Source organism: Dromaius novaehollandiae, unplaced genomic scaffold (assembly GCF_036370855.1).
Source record: "Dromaius novaehollandiae isolate bDroNov1 unplaced genomic scaffold, bDroNov1.hap1 HAP1_SCAFFOLD_238, whole genome shotgun sequence".
NCBI classification, from domain to species: domain Eukaryota; kingdom Metazoa; phylum Chordata; class Aves; order Casuariiformes; family Dromaiidae; genus Dromaius; species Dromaius novaehollandiae.
This window is the reverse complement of record NW_026991290.1, coordinates 6348-24019: the sequence shown is the minus strand read 5'-3', so window position 1 is coordinate 24019 and position 17672 is coordinate 6348. Positions and strand designations below refer to the sequence as shown.

At 52.0% G+C, this 17672-nt stretch overlaps 2 protein-coding genes across 2 annotated transcripts; both read left to right on the top strand.

Moving 5' to 3' along the window:
* The first annotated feature begins 1647 nt into the window (after window positions 1-1647).
* LOC135325601 (uncharacterized) lies at window positions 1648-6098 on the top strand. The gene is made up of 10 exons (XM_064503700.1): window positions 1648-1743; window positions 2530-2601; window positions 2694-2732; window positions 2934-3005; window positions 3514-3585; window positions 4037-4108; window positions 4214-4312; window positions 4832-4909; window positions 5249-5396; window positions 5590-6098. The coding sequence occupies exons 4-10, from the start codon at window positions 2942-2944 to the stop codon at window positions 5774-5776; spliced, it is 720 nt and encodes a 239-aa protein (XP_064359770.1). The 5' UTR covers window positions 1648-1743; window positions 2530-2601; window positions 2694-2732; window positions 2934-2941; the 3' UTR covers window positions 5777-6098.
* Window positions 6099-11866: 5768 nt separating this feature from the next.
* Window positions 11867-16320, top strand: LOC135325600 (uncharacterized). Its single transcript, XM_064503699.1, has 10 exons — window positions 11867-11962; window positions 12749-12820; window positions 12913-12951; window positions 13153-13224; window positions 13733-13804; window positions 14256-14327; window positions 14433-14531; window positions 15051-15128; window positions 15468-15615; window positions 15809-16320. Exons 4-10 carry the CDS (start codon window positions 13161-13163, stop codon window positions 15993-15995), a joined length of 720 nt encoding a protein of 239 aa, XP_064359769.1. The 5' UTR covers window positions 11867-11962; window positions 12749-12820; window positions 12913-12951; window positions 13153-13160; the 3' UTR covers window positions 15996-16320.
* Window positions 16321-17672: the final 1352 nt, after the last annotated feature.

Here is a 17672-nt window from a genome sequence, read left to right as displayed (position 1 = left end):
AGCTAGAAACTACCTAGTTTAAACATTCTTGCCGAGCTTCCCAGGGTTGTCTCGTAACAGTTTCCCACAAATGGAGCACACCCCCCTGCCTTTTCAAGTAGCATTTATACAAACACATTGCAAGGTTTGCAACTTTCCCTTTTACACTGACTGGGTAGTAATTTACAGACAATTATAATACTGCTTACACACCATTTTACCACTACGCATGCTCCGGGGAGGGGTCTTTGCCCAGGCGCGGGGCTTTTTGACCTGTGGGTGTGATTTTTTGTGTTACATGGAGGACAGTTCAGTTAGGGACACATGCACCTCCAATTCTTTTGCCAAACTGGCAACACATAGCTAGAAATAAAACATTTTGATGTAATGTTTCTTTAGGGCTTTAGCAGCTCTAGGCTGTCCTGGGTTGAAGAATGCTTCTTCTCCGAAAACAGAGAGCGAGCTTCTCCTGATCTGCCTCCTTTCAACAGCAGGAACAGTCTTCCTGAGCTCCCAGGGTCGTCTTGTAAGAGGAGCACTCGGGGCAAGGCCCAGGCCCAGGCCCAGGAGAGCTCTGCTTGCTTCGGGCGCTGCACAAGGCCCAAGGAGGCCTGAAATGTTGGTCCCAAAGCAAAGGGGACAGAGGGAGTGGTGCCAGCAAGGAAGTGGGAGGCGGAATCCCAGCTGGGCGGGGGAGGAGAGCTGGGGCACAGGCTTGGCACTGGAGCCCCCCCGCCTGTCAGCAGCTGCCCCTGGGCCAGCTCCAGAAGGGCAGAGCTGGCGCTGCCGCTGGGGCTGGGGCTGCGGCTGGGGCTGGGGCTGGGGCTGGAGCAGAGCGGCGGCAGCGGGGGCGGGAAGGAGAGCAGCGAGCGAGGCCGGATCCGGCAGGCGCTGGCGCGCAGCTGCCGAGCAGCGAGGCGAGCGCAGGGCCGCGAGCGTGTGGGCAGAGAGCCGGGCTGCCCCCGAGGGGCTCCTCGAGGGCGGCGGCAGCACCCCCGGCCGCCAGCATGCCCGGGCTGCCCGCACAGGGCGGCGCCGGCGCGCGGAGGGAGCGCGGGCCGCGGCGGGGGTGCGCGGCCCCCTGCGCCCCCGCGGAGGCGCGCGGAGGGCGCCCCTGAGCTCACAGAGGGGCCGCGCGCTGCGCTGCGCTGCGCAGTGTTGCGTTGTGCTGCGTTGTGCTGCGGGGCAGTGCGGTGTTTTGCGCTGCGCTGCGTTGGGCTGCGGGGCGGTGCAGTGCGTTGTGCCGCGCCGCGTTCCGCAGACGCCGCTCCGCGCGCGTTGCTCGAGGGCGCCGGCGGCGGGCGGCTGCTGGCGGCGGGCAGCATGGTGCGAGCGCGGGGGGCGTCCGGCCCCGGGTGCCGCCTGCTGCTGCTGCTCGGCCTCCTGGCGGCCCTGCGTGCCCGGGACAGCCGGGCTGCTCCGCGGGCAGCGCCGGGCCCAGGTAGGGCGGGCGGGCGGGCGGGCGGCGACGGAGGCAGCCTGGGGGCCGCGGGGCCGGCTGGCGAGCGGCCGGGGCGGCGGGAGGCGGCGGCCGGGGCCAGGAGCCGGGAGCCGGGAGCGGCTCGGCGAGGCTTGTGGGGCCGCGGGGAGGGGGGTGCGCTGGGGGGCGCCGGGGTCTGGGGGCGAGAGCTGTGCCTGGAGCAGCGCCTGGCGCTGGGTGACGGGAGCTGTTGTCCCCGCGGGCGGTTGCAGCGGTGCCCGGCGGCGATGGCGATGCTGGTGCTTGGTTGGATGCGGGACCGAAGGCTTGGGAAGATGCAGGAGGTGAGTCCTCGGGGGACCTGACCTTCCCTGGCAAGACCAGAAGCATGCCTTTCCTGGCGCCGCGTCGCCCTGGTGCTGGCCGGGGAGCTCCTGTGCCCACGCAGTGTGAATGATGCTTCGTGTCCCCCGGTGCTGAGGGTTGCCCCTTTGCAGAGTCCTGGCTTCCTTGGTGGAGGTTAGAGACCTCCCTGGAAGAAGGGGCCGAGGGGCCACGTGTTTGTCTTGGGGGTGCTTGGGGGCTGTCGTATAGCGGCTGGATGCAGGACTTGGAGAGGCGCCAGGTCCCAGCCAGCGAGTGCCGCTGGTCCTCCTGTAGCTGGGAGACTCTTCAACTGCATGTGTGGGATGAGCATTCCTTTTCAATTTCTTCTGCATGTGACATTTAACTGAACAAGTCCTTGGCCAACGATAAGGCACTGAAAAGAGCACGAGTGCAACTCAGAAAGGCTTCGGAGATCTGCGCTGGCTGCTTTGGCTCGCAAAGCGCTGTTGGCGAGTCCCCTGAGCCTGTGCTGCTTCCAGTGCCTGCTGCCAACTGGGCTGGCATGATCGGATTGAGTTTACAGCTTGTGTGAGCTCCGGGGCATCCTTTCCCCCAGCAGCTCCATGCCTGCTTAGATTTATGGCCATAGGGTGCCACTGCAGACACCCGCTAAGCGTTTGCAAGGTGCCCATGAGCTGAAGTATGGTGTTATTATATGTTGCCCGTCATCCACCACCCTTCATATCCAAAGTCGTCTGTGGAAATACATCATGAGAACTTCTCCCATCTGTGTTTGGTTACAGATGTGGCTGTAGTTGAGGATTATCGAGTTTCTCAACTGCATCCTGTTGTTGAGCCTCTGGGTCTTCCCACGGGTATGTAGTCAATTTTTACTTCCCTGAAAGAACAAGAACGTTCCTTGTGCTATTTTGTTCCCGTTAACTTGTACTTCATACTTCCTCTGCAGGTGGTCCAAGTGCTTTAGGGCCGCGGGGGGTCCTCAAGGGTAAGTTGTGAGCATTTCTTTCCTTTGAGAGCTGCCAGGTGCCAGGCAAAAGATCCTCTCTGCTCCTCCACAGCTTTGAGACTTGCGACCTACATATATGTCCCATCATGGCCCCCCTTCCATTCGCTACCATTGCTTTGTGAAGAAGCTGTAATGGGAAGAAGAATGTAATGGGAGCCATTCTCATGTGTTTGGTTACAGATGTGGCCATGGGTGATGAAGATTTTCCTTCTCCTCTGGACCCTGGATATGAGGCTCAGAGACTTCCTGGAGGTGAGCAGTCAGCAGATACTCAGTTGAAGAAATAAGCATTTCTTTTCTCCCTCTGTAGTGCACTCCTGAGGAGGCCAAGGTCTGCAGCACACATGCCCTGACCAAAGGGCAGCAGAACAACTAGGGGTAACGCTGGTTCAGTCCTAAACTGGCCAGTGGGCTCCTGTGCGTGAGCAATGTAAACAATCCTTGTTGTCCTCCGGTTCTGAAGGTTGCCTGTTGCTAGAGTTCTGGTTTCCTTGGTGTACATTAGACACCTCCCCAGAAAAAAGCACCAAGGTCCTCATGTGTTTAGGCTGGGGGTGCTTGGGGGCTGCTGGGTAGCGCCTTGACGGAGGATTTTGGAAAGGCGGCAGGGCTCAGCCAAGTGCTCCTGGCCCTCCTGCAGCTGGGAGACTCTCGAACTACATGTGTGTCCCCCATTCCCCTCCCATTCATGGCAAGTCACTTCTGTGGAAGTATGTTGCAGCACGTAATGAAAACTTGTCTTGTCTGTGTTTGCTTACAGGCATTCCTGCAGGCAGTGGCCTTCCAGCTTCCCAGCTGGATCCTGTTTCTGAGCCTCAGGAGCATGCCAGGAGTAAGTGGTGGAGATGTACTCCCTTCCTGGGAGGAACCTTTGGTTTCAGAGTTGTATTCGTGGGCCGTGTAGCTTCAGTCCTTGGCTGAGGCTCATGCCCGCAAAAGAGCAGAGTGGGCTTTGGGAGGGCTTCAGAGATCTGCGGTGGGTGCTTTGCCTGGCTTCTCCAGCCTTGTGCTTTTCCAGTGCCTACAGCAAAGCCAGCAGGCTTGTTGGGGTTGAGCTTAGAGCTCAGGTGAGCTCCAGGGCATCCTTTCCCAGCATGCTTGGATTTGTAGCCACGTGGTGCCTGTGCAGGCACCCAGTAAGTGTTTGCCAAAGACTCAGGAGCGGAAGGGCAAGACGAGTGCCTTGCTGTAATGAGAGGTTCCATGCTCATTCGCTACCATTCAAATCTGAAGCAGCATATGGAAATAGGTAACGAGAGCTCTGCTTGTCTCTTTGGGTACAGATGTGGCCGCAGGTGATGGCAATGCAGCTTCTCAGCTGGATGCCCATGTAGAGTCTGTGGGGAATCGTACAGGTGAGCTGTGACTATTTGCCTACTCTTTTGGGTTATTTGAAAGAAGGAGCATTTACCTGTGCCTATCTTGTTCATGTGCAATTTAACTTAATACTTTCTGTTTAGGTCCTCGGCAGAGGAAGTACGAGGCCCAGAGAGGAAAGTTGGCTGAGAAATATTCTAAACTCCTTCAGAAAATCTTGAAGGACTTGGAAAGAGCAGCTGGTGGGTAGATTTCACTCTGTGTTAAGGGTAATCATTGTAAACGTGAGGTTTTAGAAACAGCTATGGATAATCTGTGGCTTACGCAGGAGAAAGGGATCGATCAGAGCCTCGCTGCAGTGACGCACCATGTCACACCTTCCAGGCATTCGCAAGCCACAGAGCTTGTTGAGGGTGTCTTCTACAAGCTTGTTCTTCACTGCATTTGTTCATGTTAAGGTGCTAGAGTATGGGAAGTGTCCTAAAGCAAGGCAGGAGCGGCTTTCTGAAGATGACTTTTGTCTCTGGTGTGTGGAGATGCTTGCAATTAGTCTCTGGGGAATCCCAGAGGTGAGGCATGACTATTGGTTTACTGTGAGAGCCGCGGTGTCCCTAGCCAAAGGTCTGGCAGGCCCCTCGGCCGCTGTGCGAATCTAGACCTACCCAGGGCATGGCAACATCCCTTTCAGTGCACTAGAGTTCCTTTACAAACGTGTATTGCCTCACGTATTTTACCCTTTTCTCCTCCGTGTTTAATTACAGATGTCCCTCAAGTCACTGAAGCTTCTGCAGCTTCTCAGGGGCTGGAGCCTCTGCTTGAGTCTCAGGGAGATCTCAGGGGTAAGTAGTCTCTCTTCCTTTCCTTTTGATTCTTCTATTAGTATTTTCTCTTTTTTCCTGTTTTATTGCCCTCCTGGGGAATCCAAGGTGCCCAGCACACATGCCGTCCCTGAAGCCCAGAGACACAGGTAGGAGTAGTGCTGGTTCAGGCTTTCACTGGCCAGTGGGCTCTTGCCCGTGAGAAGTGTCAATCAGCTTTCTTGTCCGCTGGTGCCAAGAGACCAGAATCAGTGATAGTAACACCACGGCATGTAAAATTGCCTGGGAATCCCAAACACACAGTGAGATTATCAGTCCTGCAGAATCCAGGGATGTATGGGATTGTCTCCTTTCCTCCAGGTCTTGGTGGTGACAAAGATGCAAAGGCCGCAGATCATAAAGCCCTACAGATGTACTATTTGGTCCTCCCTGCCGCAGTCTTGGGTTCCATGCTGTTTGTCATAGTGCTGAGCTGTATAGTTACTTCCCGGCTGAGGAAGAGAAAACAGTGAGTTGTTCTTTCCGACATTCTTTCTATTTTCTGTGTTTTAGCAACAAAGCATGTGTAGGGATAGTATGGTGGAGTGCCTGGTGAGCTGTTGAGAGGACTCTGTTGAGATGTCTGCTGTAAGCTTTCTTACGCGGACTCTTCCTTCCTAGCAGTGAGTGCTCTTTCCTGAAAGCCATTCTCGTTGTTGCAGAGAAGCGGTACCAGCTAACCCTGCCGCTGCCTCCAACAGAGAGGAGTCAAGCACAGAGGAAGGCAGAGCAAAGGCAGGGAGCAAAAGAGAAAAGGATGAGCTTGCCCTGGAAAATGAAAATTTCAACAACAGCTCCAGGCGACTCCTGGTGCCTATCCCAAACAGAATAAAAAAATTGTTGGGCTAAAATGGCGTGAGTCCTTGGCTGTTTTGGTCCTTTGTGTCTGGGTGTAATGCACAGCACTTACAGCAGGGTTGGATGAGGGAGAGGAGCTGTCAGGGAGTTGCCCTCCCTCAAGGGCTGCCCTCGGTCCCATCATCAGTGTAGTTTCCCAGCTCAGGCTGTCATTAAGGTTTCATTCATCTGAATGGGGGAGTGTGGATGAGCCTTGGAGTGCAAGTGAAGTCACTGGGACTGCTCCACTGAATCCTGATGGATTTGCACAGGACCAGGAGAGCTCTCATTGCTTCGGGTGGTGCACAAGGCTCAAGGAGGCCTGAAATATTTGTCCTAAAGCAAAGGGGACAGAGGGATTGATACCATTGAGAATCAAGGAATCTAAATCATAGATTAACAGTTGAAAGAGAGAACACTTTCCTGATATTTGGTTAAAATCTGTGAAAGAAATCCCCTGCCAGGTGTCCACATTTCAGGCTGTGGCATGAAGTTTTGTATGCAAAGGGTCGATGTGCTATCTGATATAGTCTTGAGGCAGAGCTGTTGAGAAAAGTAATGGTAAGCACAAGGAATGAACATTGATAGAGGGAAGGTAAAAATGTACAAGGCAAATATACCTAAGCACTCCTTTTCTGCTGTGCTGTACCATACTGCTCAATATACAAAGGAATGTATATTCCAAGTACTCAGATTTCACAGGGATGCCACTGTTTGGATTATTTCTGTATATGTTCAACACACAGAAAACAATCTGTATTCAATGCTTCCCCCTACTCCATTCTGAACTTGTATTTAGGCTACCTGAGTGTTTTTATGATTCAAAGCAAGTACCCTGAAATGGAACAAAGTTCAGCATAAAATTTTTTTTTACAGAAGAAAGGACTGCAGATGCCAATAAAATGTGTTAGTGACTAAGTTCCCCTTTTTGGCGACTTATGTTTTCAAATCAAGAAAAATGCTTGAAGCTTAGTTTATTAACCATTCATAAAGTAGTATTTTTTAGATAAAAGCCTTTTTTGCTTAAGAATACGTAATGTGTATAAGAAGCAACTGAAAAGCTAACAAAGTCACAGCACTTCACATGGGCTCAGCCTTGCACCCAGACTGTCTCCATCATATGACTGGGATCTGCCAATGCTAAAAGGAGAAAGTATCTAAAAACTTGAAAGCTTCTGTTGTTACCTTTTTTTTTTTTTTAAATGAACTAATCCTTAAATCACACTGTGGTAATTTGTGAAACGTAAATTAGAAAAAGGAATCTACATAAGTAACGTGTCATTAGCTGTATTATCATGATATTCCTGGTGCATGGCTCTTTCACAAAAATGCTTGCCTTTAAAACAGTCACCTCTCTGCTTTGTTTCTTCTTTCCAGAGACAAGGGATGTTTCATTTGCGCACTGCTACAAAATTTCATAATCAGGGCCTAAGCAACAAATGGGAAACTTCCATTCTCAGTTATACTATTTCACCTTCATCATGATCTGTCATGAAACAGTCAGTCAAGAGAACAAAACATAAAATTCATCCCAACCCAGGAATCCATGGTCTGCAACATCCCACAAGAAAGCAGCAGTTAGGTCAATTACAGGGAAACATTTTGCCCAACGTGGCATTTGTAAAAGCACTGTGGAAGGATCAGGCACTACTGGGGGAGGGGTCACCACACGTTGACTGATTGCTCGCAAATCTTGTACAAACTGGTATTCTGGATCGCCATCAGAATCCTGCCTATGCTTTTTAAGTGGCACAATCGGAGTGTTGTATGGGGATTCACAGACTCTAAGGAGACCCAGTTTTACATAGTGATCAGTTTGCTTTCAGATACTCTTCTCAGCTTCTTTTGGGGTAGGGTATTGTTTAACCATAGGAGGGAATCCCCCCTTTGCTGTTATCGAGACTCAACTAGCTGATTTCAACAGTCCACCATCCATTCCTCAAGAGCTCCGTAACTTTCCAGGAACTCATTCTAAACCTATGGGAATTTGCAGATTAGTTGACTCTGGCTCTGGTGTCTCAGCCACAACGCATGAGCCCGTTAGTATTAATTTTATCCCTCCCGGCTGTAAGCAGATCTGAGTATCCAAGGCTTGCAGGACATCTCTCCCTAAAAGGCAAGAGGGTGAATCTGTGGAAATCATGAAATGTCCCCACACTCCTTTACCTCCAACAGTGAGCAATAAGGGCTTAGTTAACGCTCATTTGCCTTTTCCCATCACTCCTTGTACTATTATTTCATCTGACGATTTGCACCCTTTAGGCTCAAAACTCAAAAGGGAAAGGGTAGCTCCAGTATCCACTAGATAGGGCACTTCTAGACCTTCTATACTTGCCACTATCTGCCCCCGACATCCAAATCTATATCCCAGGAATTTACCCCAATTTCCACAGTATTCACTGTTCACTCCTGATGATCAAAGGCTCCCTGCGGCGGCCATCCTTCTGCCGGGTTACCCTCCTTAGTCACGAACGGACAATCCTTCTGACATACTTGGATCAACCCTTTTTTCCTTTGATTCTTACTACCATCAGTCTTACTCCAGTTTTGCAAAATTTCTGCCAAGGGTGACCCCTTCTCTAGGCCAAAATTATTTCCCACATTGAGTTCCTGAAAAGTGCATCCTATGGTGATCAGGTATGCCTTTTTTTTTCTTTCTTTCCTCTTTCCCCCGCAATACCAGCCTGCAGCTGCTGTGATCACACACTCTCTCTCTCTGGGAACCGCACTCACACCACCCGAGGCTTTGACTGCTAGGACTGCTGTCCCGTCGCAGCGGGCAGCTTTAGCAGCTGACGGGTGCCCCCTTCGGTTCCCAGGTTATACGCACTCACACACTCACAGGACTGTTCACACTCACACCAGTTACAGTGACTCCAGATTTCTGTTTCTAGAGTCTGGCGGTGCGCCTTACGCTGATCCGGCTGCGCACTCCCCGTTCCGGCCGGATTGAGACGGGACTCGAATCCACTCAAGGAAGCGGCAGTTAGGTCAATTACAGTGAAACATTCTGCCCAATGTGGTTCATCACGTTATCTGCGTTATCGGCCTAAGACCTCAGCAAATTCAGCTACTCATGCTAAGCAAGGTTTATGTAAGTTGTGTTAAGTGGTTTACTCTAGACACTTTCAGTTCAATATTCTTTAACTACAGCACAAAGGGGAGTGTTTCGCCTGCACCAGCGTTTGCCAAAGAGCAGAAATTCCTTAACATTGGTGACCAAGAAGCGTTTGCATTCCTTCTTCAGGTTACTGATAGGAAAAGAGCAAGCTTGACTTTACTGCCTGCCATTACTCCTTTAAAGCACTACAATCCCGAGTGTTCATACGGTTTGGGAACAGGCAATAAAGCTATCCTAGAAAGAGAACGCTACCTCGAGGGAGTTGACAAAGCCCTTCCAGCTGCTCCACCACAGCCCACGAATCCCAAACCTACTAGAAGACAGGAAAAATGGAGGAAGCTCCCTGCCCTTCCTTTCTCTTTCCTGCCCATCCCAAAGGTGCTGTTGCCCTGATCACCAGGGCCACCAACACTCACCCCTCTCTCAGAGAGACATCTACAGGCCAATACCTTCTTGCCAAGACTACAAGCCTTCAGTTGACTAAACCACGACTGTCCAAGCTCTTCAAAGGACACAGCACTGCACTAGCGTTTGACACCCCCATGCTCGGAGCCCAAACAACTAAGGAAGAAGTCAAAGACTTGCTTACACCACTCGAGGGAAAGGCAAGCAAAGAGCTGGGGTATTAGCCAATCCCATCAGGAACAGATGAGCAAGGGACGGAGAAGAGAAGCTCTCAAACCAGGATAGCAGTTCCTGCTGGGGGAATTCTCTGAAGAGGCACATGGGCGAAAACACCCACAATGCAGCCTCTAGTAGCTGCGCTCCTGTAACACCAAAGCTCTGCAAAACTCATGCAAGCAAAACTCATACAAGCAACAGTACATATGGACACTGGCATTTGCGCCTTACCTCTCTACTCCCACCAGCCAAAAAGGTCCTCACTCTAAACACCTACATACATCTTGCTAAACATTACCATGCCACAAAGAAGTGCATCCCTCCGGAGCTACAGTTGTCCGAAAAGCAGATTCATTGCCCGGTGTGCAATAAGCCAATAACTACACACTCGGGAGAGACATTCGCTTATCTAGTTCAGAGCTGCGCAAGCCTGGGTGCTCGGTGGTTTCCCACAAATGAAGCACACCCCTCCAACTTTTCAAGTAGCATTGATACAAACACAGTGCAAGGTTCGCCTTTTACACTAATTGGGTAGTAATTTACAGACAATTATAATATTCCTTACACACCATGTTACTACTACACATGCCCAGGGAAGGGGTCTTCACCCAGGCGCGGGGCTTTTTTACCTGTGGGCATGATTTTCGGTATTATATGGAGGACAGTTCAGTTAGGGATACATGCACCTCCAATTCTTTTGCCAAACTGGCAACACATAGCTAGAAACTACCTAGTTTAAACATTCTTGCCGAGCTTCCCAGGGTTGTCTCGTAACAGTTTCCCACAAATGGAGCACACCCCCCTGCCTTTTCAAGTAGCATTTATACAAACACATTGCAAGGTTTGCAACTTTCCCTTTTACACTGACTGGGTAGTAATTTACAGACAATTATAATACTGCTTACACACCATTTTACCACTACGCATGCTCCGGGGAGGGGTCTTTGCCCAGGCGCGGGGCTTTTTGACCTGTGGGTGTGATTTTTTGTGTTACATGGAGGACAGTTCAGTTAGGGACACATGCACCTCCAATTCTTTTGCCAAACTGGCAACACATAGCTAGAAATAAAACATTTTGATGTAATGTTTCTTTAGGGCTTTAGCAGCTCTAGGCTGTCCTGGGTTGAAGAATGCTTCTTCTCCGAAAACAGAGAGCGAGCTTCTCCTGATCTGCCTCCTTTCAACAGCAGGAACAGTCTTCCTGAGCTCCCAGGGTCGTCTTGTAAGAGGAGCACTCGGGGCAAGGCCCAGGCCCAGGCCCAGGAGAGCTCTGCTTGCTTCGGGCGCTGCACAAGGCCCAAGGAGGCCTGAAATGTTGGTCCCAAAGCAAAGGGGACAGAGGGAGTGGTGCCAGCAAGGAAGTGGGAGGCGGAATCCCAGCTGGGCGGGGGAGGAGAGCTGGGGCACAGGCTTGGCACTGGAGCCCCCCCGCCTGTCAGCAGCTGCCCCTGGGCCAGCTCCAGAAGGGCAGAGCTGGCGCTGCCGCTGGGGCTGGGGCTGCGGCTGGGGCTGGGGCTGGGGCTGGAGCAGAGCGGCGGCAGCGGGGGCGGGAAGGAGAGCAGCGAGCGAGGCCGGAGCAGGCGCTGGCGCGCAGCTGCCGAGCAGCGAGGCGAGCGCAGGGCCGCGAGCGTGTGGGCAGAGAGCCGGGCTGCCCCCGAGGGGCTCCTCGAGGGCGGCGGCAGCACCCCCGGCCGCCAGCATGCCCGGGCTGCCCGCACAGGGCGGCGGCGGCGCGCGGAGGGAGCGCGGGCCGCGGCGGGGGTGCGCGGCCCCCTGCGCCCCCGCGGAGGCGCGCGGAGGGCGCCCCTGAGCTCACAGAGGGGCCGCGCGCTGCGCTGCGCTGCGCGGTGTTGCGTTGTGCTGCGTTGTGCTGCGGGGCAGTGCGGTGTTTTGCGCTGCGCTGCGTTGGGCTGCGGGGCGGTGCAGTGCGTTGTGCCGCGCCGCGTTCCGCAGACGCCGCTCCGCGCGCGTTGCTCGAGGGCGCCGGCGGCGGGCGGCTGCTGGCGGCGGGCAGCATGGTGCGAGCGCGGGGGGCGTCCGGCCCCGGGTGCCGCCTGCTGCTGCTGCTCGGCCTCCTGGCGGCCCTGCGTGCCCGGGACAGCCGGGCTGCTCCGCGGGCAGCGCCGGGCCCAGGTAGGGCGGGCGGGCGGGCGGGCGGCGACGGAGGCAGCCTGGGGGCCGCGGGGCCGGCTGGCGAGCGGCCGGGGCGGCGGGAGGCGGCGGCCGGGGCCAGGAGCCGGGAGCCGGGAGCGGCTCGGCGAGGCTTGTGGGGCCGCGGGGAGGGGGGTGCGCTGGGGGGCGCCGGGGTCTGGGGGCGAGAGCTGTGCCTGGAGCAGCGCCTGGCGCTGGGTGACGGGAGCTGTTGTCCCCGCGGGCGGTTGCAGCGGTGCCCGGCGGCGATGGCGATGCTGGTGCTTGGTTGGATGCGGGACCGAAGGCTTGGGAAGATGCAGGAGGTGAGTCCTCGGGGGACCTGACCTTCCCTGGCAAGACCAGAAGCATGCCTTTCCTGGCGCCGCGTCGCCCTGGTGCTGGCCGGGGAGCTCCTGTGCCCACGCAGTGTGAATGATGCTTCGTGTCCCCCGGTGCTGAGGGTTGCCCCTTTGCAGAGTCCTGGCTTCCTTGGTGGAGGTTAGAGACCTCCCTGGAAGAAGGGGCCGAGGGGCCACGTGTTTGTCTTGGGGGTGCTTGGGGGCTGTCGTATAGCGGCTGGATGCAGGACTTGGAGAGGCGCCAGGTCCCAGCCAGCGAGTGCCGCTGGTCCTCCTGTAGCTGGGAGACTCTTCAACTGCATGTGTGGGATGAGCATTCCTTTTCAATTTCTTCTGCATGTGACATTTAACTGAACAAGTCCTTGGCCAACGATAAGGCACTGAAAAGAGCACGAGTGCAACTCAGAAAGGCTTCGGAGATCTGCGCTGGCTGCTTTGGCTCGCAAAGCGCTGTTGGCGAGTCCCCTGAGCCTGTGCTGCTTCCAGTGCCTGCTGCCAACTGGGCTGGCATGATCGGATTGAGTTTACAGCTTGTGTGAGCTCCGGGGCATCCTTTCCCCCAGCAGCTCCATGCCTGCTTAGATTTATGGCCATAGGGTGCCACTGCAGACACCCGCTAAGCGTTTGCAAGGTGCCCATGAGCTGAAGTATGGTGTTATTATATGTTGCCCGTCATCCACCACCCTTCATATCCAAAGTCGTCTGTGGAAATACATCATGAGAACTTCTCCCATCTGTGTTTGGTTACAGATGTGGCTGTAGTTGAGGATTATCGAGTTTCTCAACTGCATCCTGTTGTTGAGCCTCTGGGTCTTCCCACGGGTATGTAGTCAATTTTTACTTCCCTGAAAGAACAAGAACGTTCCTTGTGCTATTTTGTTCCCGTTAACTTGTACTTCATACTTCCTCTGCAGGTGGTCCAAGTGCTTTAGGGCCGCGGGGGGTCCTCAAGGGTAAGTTGTGAGCATTTCTTTCCTTTGAGAGCTGCCAGGTGCCAGGCAAAAGATCCTCTCTGCTCCTCCACAGCTTTGAGACTTGCGACCTACATATATGTCCCATCATGGCCCCCCTTCCATTCGCTACCATTGCTTTGTGAAGAAGCTGTAATGGGAAGAAGAATGTAATGGGAGCCATTCTCATGTGTTTGGTTACAGATGTGGCCATGGGTGATGAAGATTTTCCTTCTCCTCTGGACCCTGGATATGAGGCTCAGAGACTTCCTGGAGGTGAGCAGTCAGCAGATACTCAGTTGAAGAAATAAGCATTTCTTTTCTCCCTCTGTAGTGCACTCCTGAGGAGGCCAAGGTCTGCAGCACACATGCCCTGACCAAAGGGCAGCAGAACAACTAGGGGTAACGCTGGTTCAGTCCTAAACTGGCCAGTGGGCTCCTGTGCGTGAGCAATGTAAACAATCCTTGTTGTCCTCCGGTTCTGAAGGTTGCCTGTTGCTAGAGTTCTGGTTTCCTTGGTGTACATTAGACACCTCCCCAGAAAAAAGCACCAAGGTCCTCATGTGTTTAGGCTGGGGGTGCTTGGGGGCTGCTGGGTAGCGCCTTGACGGAGGATTTTGGAAAGGCGGCAGGGCTCAGCCAAGTGCTCCTGGCCCTCCTGCAGCTGGGAGACTCTCGAACTACATGTGTGTCCCCCATTCCCCTCCCATTCATGGCAAGTCACTTCTGTGGAAGTATGTTGCAGCACGTAATGAAAACTTGTCTTGTCTGTGTTTGCTTACAGGCATTCCTGCAGGCAGTGGCCTTCCAGCTTCCCAGCTGGATCCTGTTTCTGAGCCTCAGGAGCATGCCAGGAGTAAGTGGTGGAGATGTACTCCCTTCCTGGGAGGAACCTTTGGTTTCAGAGTTGTATTCGTGGGCCGTGTAGCTTCAGTCCTTGGCTGAGGCTCATGCCCGCAAAAGAGCAGAGTGGGCTTTGGGAGGGCTTCAGAGATCTGCGGTGGGTGCTTTGCCTGGCTTCTCCAGCCTTGTGCTTTTCCAGTGCCTACAGCAAAGCCAGCAGGCTTGTTGGGGTTGAGCTTAGAGCTCAGGTGAGCTCCAGGGCATCCTTTCCCAGCATGCTTGGATTTGTAGCCACGTGGTGCCTGTGCAGGCACCCAGTAAGTGTTTGCCAAAGACTCAGGAGCGGAAGGGCAAGACGAGTGCCTTGCTGTAATGAGAGGTTCCATGCTCATTCGCTACCATTCAAATCTGAAGCAGCATATGGAAATAGGTAACGAGAGCTCTGCTTGTCTCTTTGGGTACAGATGTGGCCGCAGGTGATGGCAATGCAGCTTCTCAGCTGGATGCCCATGTAGAGTCTGTGGGGAATCGTACAGGTGAGCTGTGACTATTTGCCTACTCTTTTGGGTTATTTGAAAGAAGGAGCATTTACCTGTGCCTATCTTGTTCATGTGCAATTTAACTTAATACTTTCTGTTTAGGTCCTCGGCAGAGGAAGTACGAGGCCCAGAGAGGAAAGTTGGCTGAGAAATATTCTAAACTCCTTCAGAAAATCTTGAAGGACTTGGAAAGAGCAGCTGGTGGGTAGATTTCACTCTGTGTTAAGGGTAATCATTGTAAACGTGAGGTTTTAGAAACAGCTATGGATAATCTGTGGCTTACGCAGGAGAAAGGGATCGATCAGAGCCTCGCTGCAGTGACGCACCATGTCACACCTTCCAGGCATTCGCAAGCCACAGAGCTTGTTGAGGGTGTCTTCTACAAGCTTGTTCTTCACTGCATTTGTTCATGTTAAGGTGCTAGAGTATGGGAAGTGTCCTAAAGCAAGGCAGGAGCGGCTTTCTGAAGATGACTTTTGTCTCTGGTGTGTGGAGATGCTTGCAATTAGTCTCTGGGGAATCCCAGAGGTGAGGCATGACTATTGGTTTACTGTGAGAGCCGCGGTGTCCCTAGCCAAAGGTCTGGCAGGCCCCTCGGCCGCTGTGCGAATCTAGACCTACCCAGGGCATGGCAACATCCCTTTCAGTGCACTAGAGTTCCTTTACAAACGTGTATTGCCTCACGTATTTTACCCTTTTCTCCTCCGTGTTTAATTACAGATGTCCCTCAAGTCACTGAAGCTTCTGCAGCTTCTCAGGGGCTGGAGCCTCTGCTTGAGTCTCAGGGAGATCTCAGGGGTAAGTAGTCTCTCTTCCTTTCCTTTTGATTCTTCTATTAGTATTTTCTCTTTTTTCCTGTTTTATTGCCCTCCTGGGGAATCCAAGGTGCCCAGCACACATGCCGTCCCTGAAGCCCAGAGACACAGGTAGGAGTAGTGCTGGTTCAGGCTTTCACTGGCCAGTGGGCTCTTGCCCGTGAGAAGTGTCAATCAGCTTTCTTGTCCGCTGGTGCCAAGAGACCAGAATCAGTGATAGTAACACCACGGCATGTAAAATTGCCTGGGAATCCCAAACACACAGTGAGATTATCAGTCCTGCAGAATCCAGGGATGTATGGGATTGTCTCCTTTCCTCCAGGTCTTGGTGGTGACAAAGATGCAAAGGCCGCAGATCATAAAGCCCTACAGATGTACTATTTGGTCCTCCCTGCCGCAGTCTTGGGTTCCATGCTGTTTGTCATAGTGCTGAGCTGTATAGTTACTTCCCGGCTGAGGAAGAGAAAACAGTGAGTTGTTCTTTCCGACATTCTTTCTATTTTCTGTGTTTTAGCAACAAAGCATGTGTAGGGATAGTATGGTGGAGTGCCTGGTGAGCTGTTGAGAGGACTCTGTTGAGATGTCTGCTGTAAGCTTTCTTACGCGGACTCTTCCTTCCTAGCAGTGAGTGCTCTTTCCTGAAAGCCATTCTCGTTGTTGCAGAGAAGCGGTACCAGCTAACCCTGCCGCTGCCTCCAACAGAGAGGAGTCAAGCACAGAGGAAGGCAGAGCAAAGGCAGGGAGCAAAAGAGAAAAGGATGAGCTTGCCCTGGAAAATGAAAATTTCAACAACAGCTCCAGGCGACTCCTGGTGCCTATCCCAAACAGAATAAAAAAATTGTTGGGCTAAAATGGCGTGAGTCCTTGGCTGTTTTGGTCCTTTGTGTCTGGGTGTAATGCACAGCACTTACAGCAGGGTTGGATGAGGGAGAGGAGCTGTCAGGGAGTTGCCCTCCCTCAAGGGCTGCCCTCGGTCCCATCATCAGTGTAGTTTCCCAGCTCAGGCTGTCATTAAGGTTTCATTCATCTGAATGGGGGAGTGTGGATGAGCCTTGGAGTGCAAGTGAAGTCACTGGGACTGCTCCACTGAATCCTGATGGATTTGCACAGGACCAGGAGAGCTCTCATTGCTTCGGGTGGTGCACAAGGCTCAAGGAGGCCTGAAATATTTGTCCTAAAGCAAAGGGGACAGAGGGATTGATACCATTGAGAATCAAGGAATCTAAATCATAGATTAACAGTTGAAAGAGAGAACACTTTCCTGATATTTGGTTAAAATCTGTGAAAGAAATCCCCTGCCAGGTGTCCACATTTCAGGCTGTGGCATGAAGTTTTGTATGCAAAGGGTCGATGTGCTATCTGATATAGTCTTGAGGCAGAGCTGTTGAGAAAAGTAATGGTAAGCACAAGGAATGAACATTGATAGAGGGAAGGTAAAAATGTACAAGGCAAATATACCTAAGCACTCCTTTTCTGCTGTGCTGTACCATACTGCTCAATATACAAAGGAATGTATATTCCAAGTACTCAGATTTCACAGGGATGCCACTGTTTGGATTATTTCTGTATATGTTCAACACACAGAAAACAATCTGTATTCAATGCTTCCCCCTACTCCATTCTGAACTTGTATTTAGGCTACCTGAGTGTTTTTATGATTCAAAGCAAGTACCCTGAAATGGAACAAAGTTCAGCATAAAATTTTTTTTTACAGAAGAAAGGACTGCAGATGCCAATAAAATGTGTTAGTGACTAAGTTCCCCTTTTTGGCGACTTATGTTTTCAAATCAAGAAAAATGCTTGAAGCTTAGTTTATTAACCATTCATAAAGTAGTATTTTTTAGATAAAAGCCTTTTTTGCTTAAGAATACGTAATGTGTATAAGAAGCAACTGAAAAGCTAACAAAGTCACAGCACTTCACATGGGCTCAGCCTTGCACCCAGACTGTCTCCATCATATGACTGGGATCTGCCAATGCTAAAAGGAGAAAGTATCTAAAAACTTGAAAGCTTCTGTTGTTACCTTTTTTTTTTTTTTAAATGAACTAATCCTTAAATCACACTGTGGTAATTTGTGAAACGTAAATTAGAAAAAGGAATCTACATAAGTAACGTGTCATTAGCTGTATTATCATGATATTCCTGGTGCATGGCTCTTTCACAAAAATGCTTGCCTTTAAAACAGTCACCTCTCTGCTTTGTTTCTTCTTTCCAGAGACAAGGGATGTTTCATTTGCGCACTGCTACAAAATTTCATAATCAGGGCCTAAGCAACAAATGGGAAACTTCCATTCTCAGTTATACTATTTCACCTTCATCATGATCTGTCATGAAACAGTCAGTCAAGAGAACAAAACATAAAATTCATCCCAACCCAGGAATCCATGGTCTGCAACATCCCACAAGAAAGCAGCAGTTAGGTCAATTACAGGGAAACATTTTGCCCAACGTGGCATTTGTAAAAGCACTGTGGAAGGATCAGGCACTACTGGGGGAGGGGTCACCACACGTTGACTGATTGCTCGCA